The sequence below is a fragment of the Neolamprologus multifasciatus genome, chromosome 17 (assembly GCF_963576455.1).
Source record: "Neolamprologus multifasciatus chromosome 17, fNeoMul1.2, whole genome shotgun sequence".
NCBI lineage: Eukaryota > Metazoa > Chordata > Actinopteri > Cichliformes > Cichlidae > Neolamprologus > Neolamprologus multifasciatus.
In genome coordinates this window covers 18,290,971-18,316,921 of record NC_140455.1, presented here as the reverse complement: position 1 = coordinate 18,316,921, position 25,951 = coordinate 18,290,971, and the positions used below count along the sequence as shown (strand labels likewise).

The 25,951-nt window shown below is 38.8% G+C and overlaps 1 protein-coding gene across 4 annotated transcripts; it reads right to left on the bottom strand.

The window, feature by feature from the left end:
• Window positions 1-494: 494 nt before the first annotated feature.
• Window positions 495-7,064, bottom strand: LOC146499258 (sterile alpha motif domain-containing protein 3-like). Of its 4 annotated transcripts, XM_085138146.1 has the most exons (9): window positions 6,746-7,059; window positions 5,618-5,813; window positions 5,290-5,448; window positions 5,044-5,131; window positions 4,693-4,848; window positions 4,026-4,232; window positions 3,591-3,762; window positions 3,376-3,455; window positions 495-3,271 (listed from the first exon to the last, which is right to left on the bottom strand). In XM_085138146.1, the coding sequence occupies exons 1-9, from the start codon at window positions 7,023-7,025 to the stop codon at window positions 2,981-2,983; spliced, it is 1,629 nt and encodes a 542-aa protein (XP_084994272.1). In that variant the 5' UTR covers window positions 7,026-7,059; the 3' UTR covers window positions 495-2,980. The 4 variants fall into 4 exon arrangements, with proteins under 4 accessions (XP_084994272.1, XP_084994274.1, XP_084994271.1 ...); XM_085138148.1 differs by lacking the exon at window positions 4,693-4,848 and having other exon boundaries at window positions 6,746-7,062; XM_085138145.1 differs by having other exon boundaries at window positions 3,376-3,762; window positions 6,746-7,061.
• Window positions 7,065-25,951: the final 18,887 nt, after the last annotated feature.

The following is a 25,951-nucleotide window of genomic DNA, read 5'->3' as shown; positions in this document are numbered from 1 at the left end:
TGAGTGTTTGGGTCTTCTTCCACACCTTGGTAAAGTGACACATTTTAATAACTTGTAATTGCATTTAGTTGTTTGAACTGGCAATCTTGAAATCTGCATGACTCCCAAGAGACCTTGTCACCTTATGTAAATACTCCTTAGATCTTCACATAGTTCCTTAGACTTTCCCATTTTTTCTGAGTATTGCTCAATCCAACACACTCAGAAATTAAAGTACAGAAATGTACCTATAGGGGTACAATGGCTTGTCACTGGGGTGGTACCCTCTAAGGTACCGTTCTGTACCCTAAACTGTGGGTACTGATTTGTACCCTTGTAATTTGTACCTTTTACACGTCAAACCTGTACTTTAAAGGGCAAAGTTGTACCCTTAGTATAAAGTACAAAAAAGAACCCTTAAAAGGAGTACAAAAATGTCTTTCTAAAGGTTCAGTATCTACACACAGATTTCCTATATTTTTCCTCTCAAGATTTGAAAAATTGAAGATACAAAGTCAAAAATACTTGTCACATTTATTACCTTCTTAAATACATTGCTTAACTGTTACATACAAACTGTTATCAACAGAGTATGTGTCATAAGCTGCAACATCAATTTCCTGTCCAGGTTTTAGCAACGTCCATTCACTATCAACTCTAACACTGTATGAATGAAAATGGTTGTCATATAACAGAGGAATGAGAATTTTTCCACAAAAGACCCACATTGTGTCAATATTAAATATGTACTTAATTTGCCAGAACAGAGGAATCTTCTCTGAATGCAGTACATCAATGACAAACACATCTTTTACACAGTATTTGACACTGTTCACAATTACTTCTGACACACGCTGGAAAGCTTTCTTAGCACTATCAACTTCAGAAAAGCCACAATAGACTGTCAGTGCTTGTTGCAGTTCCAGTGGTAATGACAAAAATGGTGAAGTCACACTTTTTCCAAAAACATTTTCAAATTCACCAAGTAAACTTTTGTTAGAAAACTCCCAGCACTGTCTGAACTGATGTCTGTTGCTCAAAGTTGTAGCAATGTTCATAAAATTTCTACAATTGCGGGACAAAGTTTTGAAATACTGGTGCTTACTTTCAAATCTCATACACCATAACAAACGTAGAGGGCCGAACATTTCAATCAGTCTTGCATAGTGGATTAAATAATGACACTTTGGTGTAATTACATCCCCAAATACACTTTTCAGTTTTGTGAGAAACTCATGGACAAGCAACTTCAACAATAAAATATTCTCTTTTCGCACTTTTTTAGCCATTACAATCTCTGTTATTTCACGACATAGAAGAAAAACATGCCAATATTTACAATTAGGTGGCACACGGTCTGCCATCAGAAATGGCAGCAATCTGAACAGGCACCACTTTTGAGATGCTGACCCAACAATACCAACACTCTGAAGTCTCTCTGATAACTGTACTGGTTTGTTTGTTTTGTCATTCTGACCAATGGGCATTTTTTGCAATTCTTCATTGATCTCTCTAATTGTAATATGCTTCTCAGTGTGGGCTTTACAAATCACTAGTTTCATAACTAGAGGAACTACACCTTCCAACAGATCATGCATTACATCAGGTGGTAAAGCTTGCGTAACACTGAAATAACTCAGTCTGTCAAAAGGACATGAACTATTTACACCATATATTGTTTTATCATCCGGAAATTCTTGGATTCGTGCAAGATGATACTGGTGAACCTCTGATGTTCTTAAAACAAAGCTTTCTTCCTCAAAGGATTGTTTCATATCTTCATAAGAAGCCATGCAATACCGACAAATTCTACCAGTGTTAAATGACATAGAAAAACCACCAATCATGTGAGCTGATAAATTATCACAAGATAAAGTTGCAAGAGCAGCATGAATAGTGTGTTCAGTTTTATCAATGGTAAAAGTAAAGCCATCAGTGGAAAGTTTTTCCAAATCATCAAGCAAAGGTTTAAGGATAACATGCCAACCACACCGCTTAACGAAAGAATAGCGTACCAATAACGCTAGATGAATGTGTCTCTGCTGAGAAGTGTACCTTTTGTCCAAATTGCCTACAGTGTAATAAAATGCACTAAGTTTGTGTTTGGATCGTTTAGATCCTAGGGGATTAAGTACTTCAAATTCATCCTCATAAAAATGGAGTCGCAGTGCATTTGGGTTATCCTTGAAGAATTGATGATGTCTGAAGATTTCTCCATCAGAGTAATCTGTTAGAAATTCATCAGTTTCCGAATTGCCACTTGAAAAAATGTGATCTTGTATGTCTTCATGAGAAAGATAATTTTTTAGCACCTTATCAACAGGCACATATGAATACGAGCCAACTGTATGACCCACAGAGTCTCTTAATTTGCAATGAACAGGCTCTGTCATGTTGAGCTTTGATTTGCAATGTTCTTTGACCAAATAAGGAGATCGAATAGCTGTTGAAGCCTTCTCAAAAAATTCATTTGAATGCAGGACATTTTTAAGCTCTGGACACAAAGACACGTCAAGACCCATTTTCTCTAAATGATATGCTATAAAAGCATCGTAGTTCTCCTTGAAAAAACACATCAGAAAATTTACGTCTTCCACAATTTCTTCCTGAACAGAGACTGGTAAAGAATTTTTCTCTCTGCACTTAAGAATGAACTTGAAAAGATTGTCTCTGAAATTTATCAAAAATTCATCCCAGGATGGAGGGGTTTCAATATTTTCAGTTATGTCATTTGCAAATTCATTTGGGTGTGGACTGACTACCTCCTGCTCATTTTCATCTAAGTCTTTATGGGGACACAACACCTGTTCTCTGTGTTTCCTATACACATGTCGTCTGAAAGATTCATATTTTTTGAAGGAAGAACAGCAGTCACTGAGTCCACAAGTTATATCAAAATTGGCATCATGGGAATGAATAAGTCCTATGTGCTGAATAAGCTTTGTCAAACTAAAGGTTCTTCTGCCACATTTGGAGCACTGATATGGCTGAGGCATGGTGGTCAATACAGAAGATTTATTTGTCTGGTGACTGTGATTGGCAGAGGCCGGTCCTCACCCTCATCTATTTTCACAATGTACATTTGGAGAAAAATCAGGGTGTTCTTCAGATGTTTTGGATAAGCAAGGTTGAAGACAAAGCAGAAAGAAGAGATGATTCCTTCAAAAATAAATGAGCTTCTGCACACTTCACTGCCATCCAACTTCACAATGTTTGGAGCGCTTCTGGAGAACACTGGTTTCCAATCTTCATGAAGTAGCTGAACAGTTGGATGGGGGGTTTTAGGATGAACCTTTGAAGTCAAAAGAGAAGGTAGAGGAAAGCAATATCTTAGTCTCTTAACAAAAGATACATTTGTTTTCCTTTTATATAGACTAAATATTTTAATACACACACCTCTCCAAGTATGACAAAGAGATCCAGTTTCTCCTTGAAGACGTATGGCAGCAATAAAAGTGCAGCCCTTGTGTCAAGATCTGCCAAAAACAAACAACAACAAAAAAAAAAAAAAACCACAAGATCACCCATGCATTTTATCTGGCATTTCCAGTTACCTATAAAAATTATATAAAATGGAAGCCTTGAAGTTAAAAAAAAAAAAAAGCAAATACCTGGTAGGTCATCAGTGAGAGCCTCCTCTCTTGCATCAAGGTAGAGCTGGTAGAGTGGGGTTTTCCCTCGTGTAAGGTCATTCACCTTTGCTGCAACACATGAGAGCCCTTCACGAAATCGCTGGCTTACATTACCCGTTGTTGGTTGGATCCACCCGAGTTCGTTGCACAGCTACAAGTAAAAAATTCATTTTCAGTACAAAATAACAGTGTATGAAAATGAAATAATCTAAAGTTGATATTAATTATGTATGGTGCTGCATAATTATTTTTTTATAGAATTTAACAACAATACTGTAAGAAGTTACATGAACATACAAAAAAAGGAAAGAGGGACAGATGAAGAAAGCAAGGTCAAGGGCAAATAAAATTTACTACTATAAACATGTTAAATGTGACAGCTATTTCCAAGTTCAATTCAGCTTTCTGACTTACACCAGTAGGCATCCCTAAGAAGGGGTACTTCTTCAACACATCCTCCACAGGCATACCATCTGCAATTTCTTTTCGCCGCCAAGCAAACGTTTGCTGCATACGGTTATGAACCACCATGGTATCTGGTTGCATATTCTGATATTGGCACTGTAAGACCTTTAAGTGGGCGTCTATGGATAATAAATCCTCTCCTTGGACGCATGGTCCCTTGAAAGAAAGCAAGAGTGAGAAGAGAAAGTCAAAACAGATTAGAAACCCAACATAAGACTAAATATACAATTAGAGCTGACACAATCTGTGCATCACAAAGAACTCGTATCGGTTAAAGTTAACCGATACCATGAACCAATATTTAAAATATGGAAACTCAAATAATTTCACATAAAATCTTAATTGTTAACTTGAAATGTTAGTTTTGGAGTCATATTTAAAATGTTTTTTTTGTTTTTTTTAATCTAGTTCACCCTCTTTTAGCGCCTTCCAATTAATAATTTTTTGTGAGGTAGAAGTATTAGCACTGGTACTTTGTATTAGCAAGTGCTCTAATCCAAGTATTGGTATGGTTTCGGTTTGAAAAAAGGGGTACAGTTGCATCCCTAATCCTTAGTTTTAGATGTAATAACAGATGCAAGAACATTTTATAGCTCAAGATGTCCCTCACACCAACCTGACAAACATTTCTCTGACTTGTTCGTTGACATTTATTAGGCTGCCCTCTCCTCGTAGAACCAAACTTCTCCTTACAACGCCTCACTGCCTCACTGTCGACTAGTGGTGCCCGCTCTGATTTGAATTTACGTCTCAAAGACATATGCCATGTGTGCTTGTTGAACAGAAACATAAGTTACTGTAAAAACAATCTACACAAAATACACCCAACAAAGAATCAGTAAACATACTTCATACAAACCTACTGAGAGGCTACAGATTGTCTTACTAACAAAACAAGATAGAAAAAAGCTTCACTTTTACTTTGTAATCTTGAAGGAACCTTATGCAAATTTTAAATTTAACTTACATAACCATTTCCCTCACGATCCTTGAGGAAAGGATACTTCATTACCAGCGTCTTCACAGCTTGCACATATTCAGAATTTGTGGGATACCTGTAATATCAGAAGAAACATAAGTGTTAGAGCAACTGCTGACAAACAAACTTTATCAAGTGTCAGTTATTGTTTCTTAGTAATGTAGCGTTTATTTTCAATATGACAGATTCAGCTTTTTCTAAAGCAACAAGCTAACATTACCCTGATTAACTTACATAGTATACTGTGCCACAGCTTCATATAGAATTCTGATTATTGTGTGTCTGTCCCTTGGATTTTTATGGCACGGTTCTTTGTTGTCCAGTTTTAGTTGCAGATTTTTGGGAAATCTTGGAATTTCAAAAGAGGCTGGCAGTCTCAAAGTATTTTCATTGCTGTGAAAACAGTTAAGTGTTTGTTTTTATTGCATGAATTGAAGTATAAAACACTACAGTAACAATACATATGGTAGAAACAATGATCATATTAACTAAATCCTAAAAGTGCATAACGGCCAACATGCATGCTTCAGACATACTAACTTCATTATAAATAAGAAAATACCTTATTGAAGTTGACGAAGTAGATGGTTGCCAGTCTTCTGGAGAGACAGTCTGTAGAGTCAGCTTCACTGAAGATTCCTTCATCCTTGACACAAATTGGTTGAATTTAACCTGCTTTTTGAAGGATCCTTGGAAAAGGTATGCAACCATAGTCTCAGTAAGACCGCAGTCAACTGTGTCACCATCAACCTCATTGTCTGCAAGATAAATGGTAGTACAAACTCTAAATTCCATGTAAGGATATTTATCACCACATTTTTACATGGGTAAAAACCGTATATCACACACATTAAAACCTTTTGTACAACTTCTTTCAGTTCAAAGAAATATTCATTAAAAAAATCAGTAAATTAAATAAAATAAACCAAATTTTTAGAGTGAATCCTCTCGATATGCAAAGTTTTCATTTTTAAATTTAGATGTTTGTTTGGGACTACTGGACACAGGAGAGCAGAGTCTGAGCATGCTTTTGTGCCCTTTCAAGTTTGGAAGAAAAAAAAAGACTAGAATGCTGTAATTTGTTAATATTCAGTACTAAGGTGACTCCTTTCTCCAGATTTCCGACAGTTTCTGCCGTCTGTTCTTTCAGACCGATTACTTATAGCGAAAACACCCGCAGGACCTTATTACAAGCTCAGATTACATGCTGAAAAAGTTCCCACATTGCTTAAAACGCGACTATCAAACCCCAGCTGCGACACCCTTGTTGTATTTTAAACAAGTGCGGCGTCAAGATATTTCCTTTAAACGTTATATTCAGCCGCCCATGTGTGTTGATGGCCTTGGAATGGATGTAAAAACGTGATTTTATTAAACCATTAACACACTAACGGTAAACTGCATTCAGCTACCAGGGAATCAAATTTCGCGCCGTTCCGCTGCGCAGGGGTTACCGAACCCATAGACTGTGGCCGAACCACATATATAAGTTCAAACTTATACAAATACTATGTGTACACGTTTTTCATTTTTCAGAACTGTGACCTCAACTTTACACATGAAACGTTAGTAAAAACGTTTGTAAAAAGACTAAGAGAGTGCCGAAACTAGCTAAATTGCTAATATACGTTAAGCTAGGCTAAACCAATAATTAGTAATTAAGCTACATTTTTCTTTAAATAAAACTTACCTCTGAAACGCTGAGCTTCAGCTTCGGTGACATCAAAGCCCCACTCTTGTATTTTTGTTAAGAGTTCCTCGGTTGAAAGTGAACAGAGCACACCAGGACTTGCAAGTTCGTAATCCATCTCCGTCCATTGATAAAACAAAATGGCACCTGCTGCATTTACAGAAAGTTCTAGAATCCACCAGCTATTCGTTGAGTTTCTTCTTCTACTTTTTGTTTGATGTTGTGAGGATGGGCTCAACTCGCACTCCGAGTTCAATAAGGGTGCTTTTTTGCAATTCATCCAAATAGTTATACTTAAAAAAAAAAACACTCTCTTAAAAAATGTTTAAATGCATTTTTATTTTTTTTCTTTCAAATAAATTCATTGTTCTTAAAGCAGCTTAAAAATAAGGGGGTTCAGGGAATACAAAAACAACAACAGCAATGAAAATAATAAAAAATAAAATAAAAACACTAAAATATATGCTTAAATCAATACAGTTGCAAATAAATTACTGTCAAAAAGAATTAAAAAAAAAAAAACCTCTAATCAAAAAGAGCTTAATCAACCTGTACTTTATCTTTTGTTAGAATGGGTACAAATAAGTACTTTTCACAATTAAGGAACATGTATGTACCTTTCAGATGCTAAAAAAGGTACAGATAGTTACCCCGAGGTCCAATATTTGTCCTTAGACTGTATTAATGTCATTTTTGTACCTTGGGGCACAGTAATGTACCCCTTCCGTACCCCTATTTCTGACTGTGAATCAAACAAACGATTTGTATGTATGCAAAGACTTTCAACTTTCTGAGGACACTGGTCAACACAGTGCTTTCACTATGACTAATTTTTTAAAAATATGTTTATTATTTTTTTTCTAACATGGCTGTGATCTTTTTTGTTTAGATTTCTCTAGATCCAACTTCCTAAGAGCACAGATTCCCCTCTGTTTTGGCTTCAGGCTGCATCAAAAGCTATTTACATAAAAAACTTGCAATATTCACAACCATTGCTCCTCTGATTCTAAATCAGACAACTATCTAATGAATAATGCAAACTTCCTTATGTTGCATCTTTGCCACTAGCCCTTTGAGGTCCACACCAAGCAATGAAAATTTTTTTTGTTTGCATTTCTTATTTATTTGGGTGAGTAATAACCACAATCAATATATTTTTTTTCAGTAGACCTTGTAGTTTTTAAAATATTGATCTCTACCAAACAGTTGAGATGTCACTTAATGGTAAAAGTATGAAATGTGATGCAAATACAAGTACAATAGATAATACAGTTGAAAAAATTGAATATAGTGCCAAATTATAATTAAATTAATAACAAGAAGAATGAAGAATGCTCCCTTCAGTGATACAGCAGCAAGTCGTGGATGATGCCAGATAAACTTGCTTGGCAGAACAATTTAAAGCCCCACTCATCTGGTTTGTTGGCAATATACTAGTGGAGAGTGCCAGCCTTTGTAGCTTCATATAAAACCATGACCTCAAACACACTGCAGTTGAAGATGAATGGTATCATGAGTATCATGCCACAGGACCATGTGATTTTTAGCCATATAATTATTTAGCATCCATATAGTACTTGTTAAACATGAAATTATCATTAGTAATATTAATTTACCAGCTACTGTAATTTGGTTAAAAGGTAATCAGTTGTGATATTTGTGATTTCCACGTGTTATTCTTGATTTTTACAATATTTACTAATATTAACTCAGAAATGACTTACTGAGGAAATTATTTTAGCATATTCTTGCTGTGCTAACACTTAATGTGATTTATCAACAGCAATGGATAAAGAAAATGGGTCTAGTGGTCTGATTTTATGGCAAATAATCAATTTTAATAACATTTAGGTTATGTTAGCATTAGCACCATAAAGGGACAAATCAAATCAAATTGGTTGACCACTTTTTTAATGCTGTCAAGTGACATACATCTGTTTAGTAAGTCCTCTAACACTATCATATATCAAAAAATGATATCTTCCTAACTTAGTTTAATCAAAAACACTCAAAATATGTTGGATGGTTTTTTGTTTCTGACTTCCTGGTTGGGAGAGGTATAAGAAGAGCCAACAGTTTCCATTCACAGTGCCTTCTGGTGGATTTTTTTGGCATTACAGATGTAAACCAATTGGTAGAAAAGACCTAACAATGTAGGTCAATTTCAGTGAAAGCCCCAGTTAGATATAGGGCCTGAAAATGTGCTCTACCAATTGGTTGAGCAGAATGCTAAAGGGCTAGAGACATCAGAGTGCATAGCAGTCACTGAATTCTAGTCAGTCATCTTTCATCTTGAATGGAAAGTAGAAACTCCATTTGTGCAAACAACACTGTTTCTCTCCCAACTTAGGAACCATCATGTTTTATTATTGGAATACCGGTGCATTTTTCAATGTACTCCCTTCATCATCAACAGCATCATTTTGTGATTTGAGATTAAAACAAAAACCTACAAAAATCTTCATCAAGTAAACAAGTTGAGGTTTGGTTAGGTTTGGGCACTAAAACAATGTTTAGGCTATGGACTCGCAGATTAAACTTAGGGGATAAATCCCTGTTTGAGTTCAAATGTAACCTTTCATAATGTTAAAACTAGAGATGGCACAATACCACTTTTTTATATCCAATATCAATACTGATGCCGATATCATAGATTTGGATATCTGCCGATACCGATATGTATCCGATATAGGGTATTTCATAATCAATAAAAAAATAAATAAATATCTTGCTGCATTTTGTATAAGTTTATACTCAAGTAAAAAAAAAAACACACTAAAGCTATTCTGTTATACCTGTATGCCAAAAATGCACTGCTCCCAAAATATTTCATAGTTCAGCAATACTGATCAATCTAATAAACTTAAACCTACACCATCCTCCTTATTCTGGTATTTTAAAGAGTACTTAGTGGAAATATTAAACAACCTAACTAATAGGGTTGCCAACTCCCAGAAAAAAAAAACAGAAAAACAAAAAACAAATAGGGAACCATCCCCCACCCTCATAATGCTTAATTGACGTAATCAACTTTAATTTAAAGCACATGTAAAAAAAAAAATGCACAGAAGTCAATAATTTTTCTACAATAATTAAATAGATTCAACATCTTTCTTCAACTGAATTGCAAAGGAAAAAGTACTGTAGCTTTCTAGGTTATAAATTTGACTTAATAGTTACTATATACAATAATGGATTTCTATACATTTTACATCAGATGAAAACTTTGGTTGTAAGATTCAGATAATTATTTATTAAAAGCTAGACATGAGACAATTAGAAAGAAAAGTATGTTTTTGTGCCCCCCTTTCCCTGTTAATGCCCTACCTGGCCCCCTGGCAAAACTTTGTTAGACCCACCCCTGCACAGTTACCAGCTGTCAGCTACGTAGAAAAGGATCCTGGTGTAGAAAGTAATATTAAATAAATTCTAACAACAGCTTATCACACTTAATCGTGCTGCTGTTGTTTATCCGCTGGTTTCGTCTTTCTGGTGCAAAGTGGGCGATAAACAAACAAGAGAGTCGCGACAGAAAAGCCGATCAGCTGATCGTTGATCAGTTTCATGATTGAAGTAACAGCAGGAGAGGAAGGGAGAGAGAGAGAGTCGCTCCATATATCGGTTGTTAAGCTTAAGGTGGGAATGCTTTACGAACATTTAGAGATGAACTTACACATTTGCTTTACTTCTCTGGGATAGCTTTCTCCGAGATGAAATGCCAGTTTGGAAGCACGTAGCGAGGCTCCAAATGCTCAACCAGACTACCGACAGGTCTTGCACGCCACAGCCGCTCTATCACGAGACGCACACTGCTCCGACGTGCTAAGGTCATGAGCTGGGTTATGCTGTGTCGCTAGTTTTGTCAGGTGCTTTTTTTTATATTTAATGGATCGGATTACATTTTTTATTTCTCTCCGATATCCGATCCAGTAATTTAGGTCAGTATCGGACTGATACCGATACGTGATATCCAGTGTTGGGTAAGTTACTTTAAATTAGTAACTTAGTTACATTACTAGTTACTTCTATCAAAAGTAACTCAGTTACTTCAAGTTACTCGTTACTTTCAGAGTAACTAGTTACTAGGGAAAGTAACTTTGGTTTTACTCAGAATTCTCTTGTTAATGTGTTGCTTCCGTAACTGGATACCCAGCAAGATTGCCAGTCTTCTAGCTTGCTTACTTGCCACAAGTGCACTGTGCCACCTACCAATAGAAAGGAAAAAATAATGTGCACATTTCCACGAGAGAAATCCCACGCCTGAGTCTATCCTAGCCTGCTTTTTACATCCAACACAAAAACTGCAGTCATGGTGTTCTCGATTGTACTCAGAACTCGGAAATTCTGCCTTCTGAATATGAAGATGTAGGCAACACCAGACTGCAGATGAGCTGCATACAGGGCTGGACTGGGACAAAACAAATCGTCCCGGGCATTTTGGCTAGAGACCGGCCCACCATTATAGGAAAAATCATAAAGCCTTTGAATGAAAATAAACACTGTTGTGACAGTGATGTACACTGTTCTGATGGTATATATGTATCAATCTATCAACGTTTGTTGTAAGACTCAGATAATTATTTTTTTTTAAAAGTGAGACATTTTAAATGAGAATAAGAAAAGTATTTCCTTGTGCCCCCCTTTCCCTTTTAATGCCCTACATGGAACCCTGGCAACACTTTGCTAGACCCGCCCCTGCACAGTTACCAGCTGTCATCTCCTGGTTTCATCTTCATGTTTCCCTCTCACCACATATTCAAACCGATATCATGACCAGCAGGTTTACAGCTGTGGCTCCAGCAAACATCAGCTGATACTTAATTAATATTAAATAAATTCTAACAACAGCTGATCAAGCTTAAAAGTGCTGCTGTTGTTTACCGTGACATCCGCTGGTTTCCTCTTTCTGGCGCAAAGTGGGCGATAAATAAACAAGAGAGCCGATCAGCTGATCATTGATCAGTTTCATGATTGAAGTAGAAACAGGAGAGGGGGGGTGAGAGGATGAGAGAAGAAGAGGCAGCTGTGCAGCGTAAACACAGAATAACTCCAACTTTGTGTCTTTTTCATTGTAGCTGAAGTCCGGGACAAACTGTGTTCCTTTTCAGCTCACCCACCCAGCTGTATAGAAACTCCGTCATGCTAGCTAGCACGCAGTACGAAAAAGTCAGCATAACGAAAATAAACTCCACCTAAACTTGGTTCATATCTGACCCAGATGGACTGCAGGTTATAACTTCTTACCTGAAGTTCAGTTCACCTGACACTCTCGGACCAGCGGCCGCTTCGGGTCTCTCCTCTTGCCTCCCTTTTCCTTCATCCACCTGCTGCTTCCACCACTTGCTAATGTTATTGAATCTGTGGAAGCTCCGCGATAGCCACCACACGAAGTAACGAATAACGAGCCTATCTAAATCCCAGTAACGAGTAACGCGTTCCTGGTTTTGGCATAATAACTAGTTACCGTGCGCGTTACCGCAATAATAACGTAGTTACTGTAACGCGTTACTTAATAACGCGTTAGTCTCAACACTGGTGATATCAGATCAGTCCATCTCTAGTTAAAACTTTCTCAGTTGTGTCTAGCTTCTTGGGTGCCATGGTTAAAGCATCCTGTGACAATGAAGGCACAGGCAAAGCAGTTTTGGCTGCAGTCTAATGCCTCTATGTCAGACTCTGTATGTTAAAAAGTGATGCTGAAGAGTGATGCCTCTCCAAGCAGAGAACATCTGGAACAGTTAAGATTTGGGGTTTTCAGCCACCTTAAAAAGTACCGCCTACTCCCTATGTGTGAATTTCATGAATTGAAATAACTTTGAAAGACTGAGTTGCTATGTTGTAGTAGTCTCGTAGCATGGGAGCGACAGGCTCTCATTCTAATCCATATAGAAAACAGGCCCCCCCAAAAAGTGGGAAATGGCCAAAATGTCCCCACTATTAGGGTTTAAAACTAAAGCTGGTCCTCACAAAGGTGGTTTTAGAAGAGTGCACAGACACACCCCATTCACTGGAGGGGTGTATCAGCCTTCAGCCTCTTCAGCCTTCAATAGTCTACTAATAAAAACCCACAGGATCTGTTCTGTTTGGGCTTCTATGAGTGTGTGTTTATGTCGCTGTGTGTATTTGTTATATGTTATAGCTTTGTGTGTGTGTGTGTGTGTGGATATCACTCACAAAAAAGACTACAATTTTTTTTCCCACACAGGAATCATGAAAGCTTCATCTCAGCTGCTTCCCCCTGAGCTTTTGTTCACAGTAGCCTGAGTGGGAGTGTTTGTGTGTGCCAAGCCTGTGTTTGTGTGTGTTTGTGTGTGTATGTGTGTGTGTGGGTTACGAATCCATGTTTAGCCTGCAATTTTCATGAACAAGTGGCCTTGTTACCGTGACAACCCTCAGAGACAAGAGGTTAGGTGTAATTGAATCAGTCTCTTGGTTTCTCACTGCTGATCTTTTTTCATATATTTTTTATTTCTGTCCTTTTTTTGGGGGGGGGGGGGGGGGGGTTCACATTAAGCATTTCTGGGCTGTTAGCCAAACAGATGTCAAATGTCAAAAGTTTTTTTTAAACAGTCTACTTTTTGTTTTTTTCTTATTTTGAGAAAAAAAAGTTAAAATGTTAGATTTGAAACCCAAAAATAAAATAAAAAGTTGAAGGTTGATTAGAGAACCTTACGCCTTCAAGATTTATCACTTCAACACTCATTTCTCTAAACTGACATCCAGCAGGAGAAGGAGCAGCAGGTGTGAAACAAATTGCTGCAGGTGGGCGTGAGCAGAACCAACATCTTGCTGTTTGCAGCTTTATCTTGAGAGACATTTTTTAAGAATATGTGTGAATCTGCCAGTTGTGCTGTTCACGCTAATCTATCCACGTATTCTTCGCAGGTCATAGGAGCAGGGAGTGAAGTGTCCCACCACTCAGATACTGTGTTTTCCTTATTGCTATCTCACTGTGCAGAGTTATGTATTTGCAGTTTATTACTGTCAAACATAATGTGAACCTGTGCTTTGTGCTGTCCCGTTTGATGCCTGAATGTGAGCGTTTTGGCCGAGCCAGTGACACAAACGGAAAGCAGCCACTTCCTGAAGCATCCTTACTGGGATGAGGGATGCCAGATAAAGTTTGAAAACAGACATGTTGGATCAGGGGCAGCAGATCATCCATTTCCTTTCTCTTTCGCTTGTGACATCTAACTTTTTTTCTGCTTTTGTATTTGCTCAAAGTTTTACAATGGACTCTCCAAAACAGCTTAAATTTAAAAGTTTCAAACTTTAAAATAAATACTCCCAGGAATTTAGAATAAAAACCACCAGGAAACCTTCCATCAATATGGAAGAACTGAAAAAGCACAGGAAAACTTTGTTTTTTTTGTAATATCCTGTCAGTAGTGGCTGCAGGTAAAAACAGTAGTCTGAAATAAGAGCTACTGCAGAGGTGAGAAAGAAGTAGTTTGACTTCAGATGAAGGGTTCAGAAAAAAAAATGAGCCTGAAACTGTGCTGAGTTCCTGGCACACTTCAAATAATATTCACTCATTGCTCTCAGCAAGAAGGAGGTCCCTGCAGTTCCTGAAAATGAGCTCTCAGTGCAGTGCTCCATTTACAAAATCCTCCAGTAAGCCAGCATTCATACCCAAATCAAACCACCATTAAATCAATGCTGCGTTGGTGGAGCCGCTGTGCTTTTGGTACCAGTGAGACATAAAATACAATTCAGGAAGTCCAGGCTGTGTAAACAGATCATTGAATCTGACTACTTTTCACACTCCTAAACTCTAAGCAGATGTTCAAATTTTCACACTCAGGGATTCACAATATAGCAAAGTTTTTATTGAGGTAAGTATTTTTTATGATCTGGGGATTGTAAGAAGAAATGCAGGGATAATGTTGATATGACAAATGTATCTCTTTAGCCACCAGATTTCATTCAAATGGATGAGAGGTGTGCAAGTGTGTGCAGTGTGTGCTTTGTACATGTAATTATAGTAACTGTCACTGATTTATGTATATAGCCCTATGCCCCTAAATGCATGTGCACAACTACCAAAAGTTGGTCAGATATTTGCTTTTATCCAGTCGGTGATGTTATGGAATTCCACCAAACAACCCTAATGAAAACACATACTTCCCATCTCAATAATTGTCTTCCTCAGCAAGCAGACAGTGGCTGAATCAAAGATTTATCTGAAAGAAAATTGTTATTTTTGTTTTGTAGTGATATGACTAAATATTCAATCAACTTGAACTTTTAGTGCACAATTTACTTTTCTCCCATTTTGATGATTGCAATTCACTTTTCACGTGGGCCTAATGGTAATCAGAGCACTCGGTGCAGTGACCCCGGAAGCTGGACGAGTGGCTCTAACATCCCAGGAACGACATCGGAGGGTCAAACATTTCAGGTCAGGTTGATAGTAATCCTCTATAGCCCAAACAGCTATTTCCTCTACTGTTGGATCTGCATCATGTTATGTACTTCTTTTCTTCCAATACACATTTTGGTGTGACTTTATTTTATTCTTTATTCTAGAACTTATTCTACAACTAACTGGATTATTCTAGAACCAATCCATCTACTAATTGCTTGGCTTTACCTCCAAGTCTTGCTTGGAGGTAAAGTCTGTTTGTGGAGGTAAAGTCTTGGAGGTAAAGTCTGTTGGAAAAAAAGGTCGGAAAAGATTAATAACAAAGCACCTACAGTCAGATCAATGATATTCATGGAAGTTGTTTCATGATTTTCAGAAGATTGAGTCACTGTACAGAAATATCTCTTAACAAGCACACACAATCAATACTAGAAACCTGCTCCCTACAGAATGGTTGCTATGAAGACGAAAGAGTAAGCACCGTGTGTGTTTATTAATTACCTTGCAGGTGAAAGTAACCTTCTTCAAAGTCTCCTTAAACAAAACTTTGATTCATGTTGGTGACACAGGCAGTGAGCCTAACTAAGTCTCTCCTTGATCCCTGTGGGTAAAATTCATCCAATCAGGAATTCATATGATCTTATCGATACTGATTCATTAACAGTGTCTTCCTAAAAGAAACTGCATTGCTTCATTTAAAACGTCCATTCATTTTCTGGCTGTTTATTCAGAGTTGTGTTTAAAGGGAAAAAACAACTTCTTCAGTAGTTATTGGGGATTTTTTGTAGACCTTTGAACTTTATTAACTTTGAATCCTCAAAGGATTCAAGCTTTTTATTGCTCACTGAGGGACAAAACAACATACTGCCGATTCGTTCTCAGAGCTCATTTGTTAGCAATTAAAAATATTCTTTGTTTTCAACAGTGGGTGAATATGAGCATTAAGTGACTGTTCTTTTTTCTGTTTTTCTTTGCTTGAGGTAAAACCTGGAAGGGAGTGTGATGAGACTGTATCCATCACTCTGTCACCTCATCTCACTCCATTTATCCAGAGATAATTTTTTCATTAAATATCACCACAGATGGGGTGGGGGGGGGTTCCAGAGGCTTAATGGTTAAGATGTAAAGTGAGGCAAAAAAGTATTTAGTCAGCCACCGATTGTGCAAGTTCCCCCACTTAAAATGATGACAGAGGTCAGTAATTTGCACCAGAGGTACACTTCAACTGTGAGAGGCAGAATATGAAAAAAAAATCCATGAATTCACATGGTAGGATTTGTAAAGAATTTATTTGTAAATCAGGGTGGAAAATAAGTATTTGGTCACCTCAAACAAGGAAAATCCCTGGCTCTCACAGACCTGTAACGTCTTCTGTAAGAAGCTTTTCTGTCCCCCACTCGTTACCTGTATGAATGGCACCTGTTTGACCTCATCATCTGTATAAAAGACACCTGTCCACAGCCTCAACCAGTCAGACTCCAAACTCCGCCATGGCCAAGACCAAAGAGCTTTCGAAGGACACCAGGAAAAGAATTGTAGACCTGCACCAGACTGGGAAGAGTGATTCTACAATAGGCAAGCAGCTTGGTGTGAAAAAATCAACTGTGGGAGCAATCATCAGAAAATGGAAGACATACAAGACCACTGATAATCTCCCTCGATCTGGGGCTCCACGCAAGATCTCATCCCGTGGGGTCAAAATGATCATGAGAACGGTGAGCAAAGATCCCAGAACCACACGGGGGGACCTGGTGAATTACCTGCAGAGAGCTGGGACCAAAGTAACAAAGGTCACCATCAGTAACACACTACAACGGCAGGGAATCAAATCCCGCAGTGCCAGACGTGTTCCGCTGCTGAAGCCAGTGCATGTCCAGGCCCGTCTGAAGTTTGCCAGAGAGCACATGGATGATACAGCAGAGGATTGGGAGAATGTCATGTGGTCAGATGAAACCAAAGTAGAACTTTTTGGTATAAACTCAACTCGTCGTGTTTGGAGGAAGAAGAATACTGAGTTGCATCCCAAGAACACCATACCTACTGTGAAGCATGGGGGTGGAAACATCATGCTATGGGGCTGTTTTTCTGCCAAGGGGACAGGACGACTGATCCGTGTTAAGGACAGAATGAATGGGGCCAAGTATCGTGAGATTTTGAGCCAAAACCTCCTTCCATCAGTGAGAACTTTGAAGATGAAACGAGGCTGGGTCTTCCAACATGACAATGATCCAAAACACACCGCCCGGGCAACAAAGGAGTGGCTCCGTAAGAAGCATTTGAAAGTCCTGGAGTGGCCTAGCCAGTCTCCAGACCTCAACCCCATAGAAAATCTGTGGCGGGAGTTGAAAGTCCGTGCTGCTCGGTGACAGCCCCAAAACATCACTGCTCTTGAGAAGATCTGCATGGAGGAATGGGCCAAAATACCAGCTACTGTGTGTGCAAACCTGGTAAAGACCTATAGTAAACGTTTGACCTCTGTTATTGCCAACAAAGGTTATGTTACAAAGTATTGAGTTGTATTTTTGTTATTGACCAAATACTTATTTTCCACCCTGATTTACGAATAAATTCTTTACAAATCCTACCATGTGAATTCATGGATTTTTTTTTTCACATTCTGTCTCTCACAGTTGAAGTGTACCTCTGGTGCAAATTACTGACCTCTGTCATCATTTTAAGTGGGGGAACTTGCACAATCGGTGGCTGACTAAATACTTTTTTGCCCCACTGTAACTACAATGTAAAATCCACAGTTTGAATTGGGAAGGATGATAGCCTATGGGTTACAGATAAAGAAACAAACATATATAATAATCCTACAGCAACAGAGGGCACTGCGGGATCATATGACATGAATTGTTCAAAGGCAAGACAGGTATTGTTTGCCTAAATCATACCATGATTTAAGGTGGGCAAATCATAGCCCTTTAACTGGATCTATTTCACCATAAATGGGAACATTATCAACAAAATAAACATCATGATGTGTTAAAGAAGATGTGAAAGTAACAAGTCTTCATGAACATGCTGCTGTTATTTTCTAATCCCTCATTTCCACTAGAACCTACTCGCCTCACCTTAAATCAGCGTTTAGGGTTTTCCATAAGGTAGTAGTACCTGTTACCTGCTAATTTTTTAGTACCTGCTTGGATGGGGTTGTGTTGATCTGCATGCCACCAATTGGCCAGTCACTGGCATCATTTGATGAGTCATGAGGTTGACTCCTTCACAAAAATCAAAACCGCCATTTTTGAAACCTTATAATGAGTGAAAGGACTGCACAAAAAGTCTGACAAAAAGCCAATAGATCATAACCTCAAATTTCTCCTTTGTTGTGTGTTGTGTCACATACAAAGAATGTCACTGACTTTTGGATGTGTTGCTATAATCACCTAATGCACATTGAGGTGTTACCCAGTTGTACCGGGAAATGACCTAAACCGAGACGAGTCAATTCGAGTCGAACAGGTACTAGTGGAAAAAAGAAAGCATAATACACTTGTATGTACAAATAGACAGATATGTGAATGCTCTCTGCTTGCTAATACACTGCTTTGGCTTCACTCTTCACATAAGGAAGGCACCGCTGTCAACGCTCTGTGGTTAAAACTAGTGCTCAGAGTGAATAACAGATCTTTCTTCCATACAATGAATAAAACAGACCTCTGTTTTTGCAGCTGTAGCAGCTCCTGTGATGGATGTGCTGGGGCAGCAGTTTTTAACAGTGTAATTTTATGTGTTGACAGTCGTGTAGTAGAATTAGTGCTGAAGGTTTTACAGTTTCAGCCGTGCAGAGAGAGACGGACGACAGCAGATGAAAATGTTTTAATGGGTCGTTCTTCTTAACGTTTAATTCCACCGCTGTATTAAATGTAATTTCACGAAATATTAAACTTCTTGCTTGTCTTTCTCTCTACGCACTCTCCAACTGCTTTCTCCATCGCTTTCACTCAAAACCGTTCTCCCTCCCTCCGTCCACTCTCTCTCTCTCTCCATCTGTCTCTCTCCAGCTAAATGCCAGCCGAAATGAATATGTTAATTCAGTGGGCTGCTGGCTCGTAGCTCCGTGATCAATGAGGCTCCTCGCTGTTGGTTCAGTTTCAGCACAGGATCTATAGGGAGCTGGATCATTAAAACACCAGGGGGAACCAGGCCATGAGCCATTTTGTGAAAAATTATACGACTCATTATGTGTCACAAAGGTAATAGTACCTTATTTATCTTGTGTTAAATAACTTTTCCATCAGTCTTCTGTTCAGTCATCTAAAATCCAGTTCAGTCTTCTTACTGTCAGCATCAAAGTCGACATGACGAAACACCAAGAGAAAGATGGAGAAATAAGGGGAAGCGAGGACATGGTGATCGATATGGGATGATCCTGTTGCAATTTTTACTGTACAAAACTCAAAAGGAAAGAGGAAATACATCCAACAAACCGCTACTGCTCCGTTCATTTCGCATTTTTCAAAGTAGAATGAAAACTTCTTGCCAAGAGGAAGAAGTAAAGTTGAGGCTGCTGTTATTTTCAAGACCGGAGACTTCAAATTGAATTTTGCTGTTTTCTTTCTTTCACAGTTATTTGTGAGCTTTTATAGTAATTTATTCACGCACCAACAACAAGATGTATGTGACAACATTATTTACACTTAGCTCAAAATTGTTCCTAATAAAAGGCACTGCAAGTGTTTTTTTATGTAGATGTCTTCATGTATTTGTGACTATGTAGTAAACACATGAAAGAACAAGGAAGATGGCAGCTATTTCGGTCATGTAAGGTTAAAAACACAGACTTCTAAGAGCTGAAGCTAATAGTGGTGTTGGGGGAAAAGGTGACGTGTGTGGGATTTTTTTTTACATTCTACATTCTAAAAATGTAGCTGTATGAAATTATAACTTAGATGAGTTAGCCTATTTGAGATATCTACATGTAGGAGCCATAGCTGGACTGGCCATCGGGCATACTGGGCAATTGGCCTATGTTTTTTTTTGTTTTTGTTTTTGTAACAGTATGAAAGGTGGTGGATTGGCCAGATGCTGGCCAATGTGTAAAAATAACTCAGTTGTTTGGTGGTGACTATGGCGGAGCTTCCACAGAGGCCAGCAGGTGGATGAGGGAAAAGTGAGGCAGGAGGAGAGACCCGAGGCGGCTGCCGGTCCGAGTGTCAGGTGAACTGAAGTTATGACCTGCAGTCTATCTGGGTCAGATATAAACCAAGTTTAGGTGGAGTTTACTTACGTTGTTCTGACTTTTTACAGTCAGTTACAATAACTCGTACTGTGTACTAGCTAGCATGACAGAGTTTCTATACAGCTGGGTGGGTGCTATGATGTTACTGATAGTGAACTTTACGGGGAAAGGATCAGTTGACAAGGAGCGAGCGAGTGAATTCAACAAAGTCGAAAGCTGACGGCAGCTCGCGGCCCTTGCTGTCGAGGTAGGGCTTCATGTGTGACAGACAGTAGTCTGCCTGCTCTTTAGTCAGGTTCTGGTAGAGCTCCTCTTTAGTGGTCACAAGGTTAGTTAGTAGAGTTGCCAACTGTCCTCTAAAAAACGTAATCGTCCCGTATTCAGAGAAAATATTACGTGTTTTGTATTGAGCTGAAAAGGAACACAGTTTGTCCCGTGCTTCACCTAGAATGGAAAAAGACACAAAGCTGGAGTTATTCTGTGACTTTGCGCTGTCAGCTGCCTCTTCTTCTCTCATTCTCTCTCCTCCCTCTGCTGTTGCTACTTCAATCATGAAACTGATCAAGGATCAGCTGATCGGTATTTCTGGTGCAAGTCCCGTCTCTCTTGTTTGTTTATCGCCCACATTGCGCTGGAAAGAAGAAACCAGTGGAGGTTGTGCTAAACAACAGCAGCATGTTTCAGCTTGATCAGCTGTTTAGAATTTATTTAATATTACCTTCTAGTATCAGCTGATGTTTGCTGGAGCCACAGCTGTAAAAGCTGCTGGTCATGATATCGGTTTGGTTATCTGGTGAGAGGGAAACATGAAGATGAAACCAGGAGATGTCCTTACTGAATCATCAGAGCTGAACAGGTGATGGAGAAACAGGTTTACCTTTTAGGTGACATGAATGAGTTGAAGGGAAGTTATGAACTGTTTCTGAGAGACAAATAACACCAGGATCCTTTTTTTATATAGCTGACAGCTGGTAACTGTGCAGGGGTGGGTCTAGCAAAGTTTTGCCAGGGGACAGGTAGGGCATTAACAGGGAGAGGGGGGCACAAAGAAATACTTTTCTTTCTTATTATCATTTAAAATGTCTAGCTTTTAATGAATAATTATCTGAATCTTACAACCAAAGTTGTTATCTGATGTAAAATGTATAGAAATCATACATATACCAACAAGACAGTGTACATCAGTGTCACAACAGCGTTTGTTTTCATTCAAAGGTTTTATGGCTTTTCCTATAATACCTTGTTGGCCGGTCTCTAGTCAAAATGCCCAGGCCGATTTTCTGTCCCAGTCCAGCCCTGGTAAGAGCATTACTGAGGCCTTTTCTACAGGATCTTTAGCAGCTCAGAGTCGGCAGATCTCAGACATAAACAGGAGCCAGGAAATAAAATCTTAAAGTCAATTCTGAGACTCACAGGTAGAATCTGAAGGCCTGCAAGGATTGGAACAATGTGGTTGCTGAAAGCCTGGCAGCAGCATTGTAATCTTTATATTCTTTGCTGGCATTGGTGATATTCCAGCCAGGGCAATGCTTCATGGTCCAAGTAGCCATTCATTTTAGCTGAATCCTTGAATCTTTCTCTTCCTAATTATGATCGTACATCTATTTTCTTACAACATTCATTTCACCTTCTTCATCTCTTCCTCACTTCTCCTTAGTTGATGATAGCAGCAGCAGCCTCCTTTGACTGTAAGGCCTGGTTATGTGGTTGTTCCTGGTGTTACTGTTCACGGTTCAGCAGTCCGGCTGCTAAAATGTCAGTTAATTAGTCAATTTCAATTCAGTTAAGTTAAATTTACTTATACAGCACTGAATCACAAAAACAGTCACGATAAGGCATTTTATATTGTAAGGTAGACTCTACAATAGTACATACAGAGAAAAACCCAACAATCATATGATCCCCTATGAGCAAGTACTTTGGCAACAGTGGGTAGGAAAAACTCCCTTTTAACAGGAAGAAACCTCCAGCAGTACCAGGCTCAGGGAGGGGCGGCCATCTGATGTGACCATTTGGGGTGTGAGAAGGAAGACAGGAGAAAACACATGCTGTAGAAGAAAGCCAGAGATTAATAACAAGTATGATTCAGTGCAAAGAGGTGTAATTACACATGAGAAACGTGACTAAAGAAGAAATGCTCATCAGGGGAGTCCCCCAGCAGCTTACACCTATTGCAGCATAGTTAAGAGAGGATTCAGGGTCACCTGATCCAGTCCTAATTATATGCTTTTGCCAAAAGGGAAGTTTTAAGCCCGATCTTCAAAGTAGAGATAGTGTCTGTCTCCCAAATCCAAACTAGAAGCTGGTTCCATAGAAGAGGGGCCTGAAAACTGAAGGCTCTCCCTCCCATTCTACTTTTAAATACTCTAGGAACAACAAGTAGGCCTGCAGAGCGAGAGCGAAGTGCTCTAATGGGGTAATATGGTTCTATAAGATCATTAAGATAAGATGGGGCCTGATCATTTAAGACCTTGTATGTAAGGAGCAGGACTTTGAATTCAATTCTGGATTTGACAGGGAGCCAATATGAGAAAAATATGCTCTCTCTTTCTAGTCCCTGTCAGTACTCTTGCTGCAGCATTTTTGGATTAATTGAAGGCTTTTCGGGGAGGTTTTAGGACATCCTGATAATAATGAATTACAGTAGTTCAGCCTAGAAGTAATAAATGCATGAACTAGTTTTTCAGCGTCACTCTGAGACAGGATATTTGTCATTTTAGAGATGTTGCGCAAATGGAAGAAAGCAGTCCTACATATTTGTTTAATATGTGCGCTGAAGGACATATCCTGCTCAAAATTGACTCCAAGGTTCCTCACAGTGTTACTGAAGGCCAAGGTAATGCCATCCAGAGTAAGAATCTACTTAGATACCATATTTCTAAGATTTCCAGAGCCAAGTACAATAACCTCAGTTTTATCTAAACTTAGAAACAGAAAATTAGTGGCCATCCAGGTCTTTATGTCTTTAAGACATAAGTTTAGTTTCAGTTTAACCAATTGGCACGTGTTGTTTAACTAAGTTATCTAATATTGTGTGTAAACTGCATAGCAGTGAAAATGTATGCTATGCCTTCTAATGATACCGTCTAAAGGAAGCATGTATAAAGGCAAAAGTATCAATGTTACACTAAGGTCTAGCAGGACAAGCACAGAGATGAGTCCACTGTCAGAAGCCATAAGAAGTTCATTTGTAACCTTCACTAAAGCTGTTTATTTACTGTGATGCTCTGAAACCTGACTGAAACTCTTCAAATAAGCCAATCCTCTGCAGATGATCTGTTAGCTGTTTGACAATTACTCTTTCAAGGATCTTTCCTGCCTCTTTTTTTTACTTTCTTTTTATTGTTATCTCTCAGCTTTTCAGCTCCACCTTTTCGCCACTTCTTCCACACTAAATTTTTTCTACGAGCTGCGTGAGCACACAGTGAAGGTAGGGGAGGGTCTGGTTACATTAAGAGATTTGATTGGGCAACCCATTTTTAGTAATGAAAATGAACCAATGAGCTGCTGTCAGTGCCTGTACCGCCAGTGTGCAGCGGCCCTTTAAGCCGGCCCATCGACCCAACAGTGTGTCTGTCCACCTGGAAAATGCCCAGTATCCCAGATTACCAGTCCAGCCCTGAGTCCAGCCTGGAGGAGATAAAAGCATGGATCACCTCTTCTTACTCTGAAATGGAAAGGAATGACCTTTCTGTCTGAAACAGGTAATGCAAGACTGTAGCACCTCAATCTCCTGAAAATAAATGAAACAAATAACACCAAGAATGAGGTTATTAGAGGTATTCAGACTGAACCTGAACCTAAAATTCCACACCACATATTAATGCACCAGTTTTAACAATAATTAGTTTATCTTTATTAATGGGCTGTGTACCACAGGCTTCTAAGTGGCAGTAATTATACCATTACTTAAAAACCTTTACTTGACCCCGTTGTGTTTGCTAATTCCGGCCAATCTCCAACCTTCTGATTTCAAAGTTATCAAACAGCTAAGATTTCAAGTTATGTATTTCCAAATGTTGATTAATTATTAAGTGAAAATTTCAACATACTACCTAAACAATTTGAGTTACTGATGGCAAAAAAGAAAAAAACAACAACACAGTGTCAGAAACAAGCTTCCACAACTTAGTCATCACCTGCAGAGGAATGGTTTGTTTGAAGAGTTTCAGTGAGAATAAAATGGCCTCTGACATTGGGATCATTTCTATGCTTGTCTTATTAGAACTTGGTGCAGCAAAATGAGAAATAACCAGTTGATATCAGACAGAAGATCTGTCTCAGTACGCAGACTTAACAATTCCATTTCTCATTTCTTCTGCTTTCTGACTCCTTTTCAGTATAATGGATGTAACCATTCATTTTTTATGCTTCCTACATACCAAAGCAAAATAAATACCCATTCCCACTGGGCTTGCAATGACTCCAGCACTCCAAAAATGTTCACACTGAATACATCCTGTGAAAGTGCAATATGATGGTGTTATATTTTGAAGTGCAAAAGAGAAGAGCTACAGTGCGTGCAATATGTATATAAATGAACTGCTAGCTTCTTTGCTACTTTCTGCAAGCAGGCTGTGACTTTGTTTGTTCAAACACAGATGACAGCATTACACCCATCTGTTCTCTCCAGTCTGTGTCAAAACATAAATTATCTTCATATATTTCCATTGTCTTGATGTCCCATTGTTAATGTTGGACTTATCAAACGTCTCTGGTTGCTGGCAGATCAAATACCCTTCTGTGCATCTGGATTCAATGCCGAGTCATTGACAGCACACCTCATGTGAGTTAAGGTACCAATTTTGACTGCGTTACGCCTCTCTGCAACACCTTCTTCTCCCGGCAGTGGCAGAAATGAAGCATTTACTGGAAATACGCCTGTAATAACAGCATCTGAAACAAGATATATGACACTTTGAAGCAGGTGTATTGTACTTGTTAGCAACCAAATTCTTGTTAGCGCACCCTTCATTTGCAGAGTAACATTATCGTTCATTTGCAGGTACATTTGTGTCCATCCAAAGAAAGTAAGATGTCTTTCAGCTCCACTATGTTCACCAGTGAGTCTAACTGTGTCTGAGTGCAGGTTGCTGCTGAGCTGGTAGAGTAAAGTAGCTTTTTAGAGCTTTTTCTCTGAAAACAGCTGCCTGTTGTGACTGGAAATGACGCTTTGAGAGTGCTGAGAGTGAACTAGAATAAAAAAGTTGTAGTCAGACAGCTGAACAATGAGCTACGATAACTCCCTAAAAGAGCTGCAAAGTTTCAGGTTCAACTGCTACCTCTCTACAGGTTCATCGCTTCCTTTACAGACCCCTTCAGAGATTCATGTAATAGACCCGAGGGAAGATTATATTGATTTGAACTGCTTTAATAAGAGCTAACCCTGTTGATTGCTGTTTCTGCAAAGCAGACACCATTTTCACGTGTTTTGGGTAATTTTGATCAGCACAGATCTTTTAAAGATAAAGAGGTGGTCTTGATGAAAAACAGTTGAATGTGACTTCAGTTTCTTTTTAATTTTTATCCAAAAATCCAACTCTTTTTTCCCTCTGATGGGGTTCTGCACTGCGGGGAGAGCAGTGATGCCCTCACCTCTCTCTCCCCAGCCACCGAAGTGTTTCCAAGCAAGCCAAAAGACATAATCTCTCCA

Bases quoted from the DNA above. Each gene is read 5' to 3' on its own strand.
- LOC146499258 (XM_085138145.1), bottom strand. From the start codon at position 7,025: ATGAATTGCAAAAAAGCACCCTTATTGAACTCGGAGTGCGAGTTGAGC. The intron at 5,814-6,745 runs GTAAGTTTTATT...TTTATCTTGCAG, and splicing joins TGAAGCTCAGCGTTTCAGAG to ACAATGAGGTTGATGGTGAC. The intron at 3,763-4,025 runs GTAAGTCAGAAA...TTTTACTTGTAG, and splicing joins TCTTAGGGATGCCTACTGGT to CTGTGCAACGAACTCGGGTG.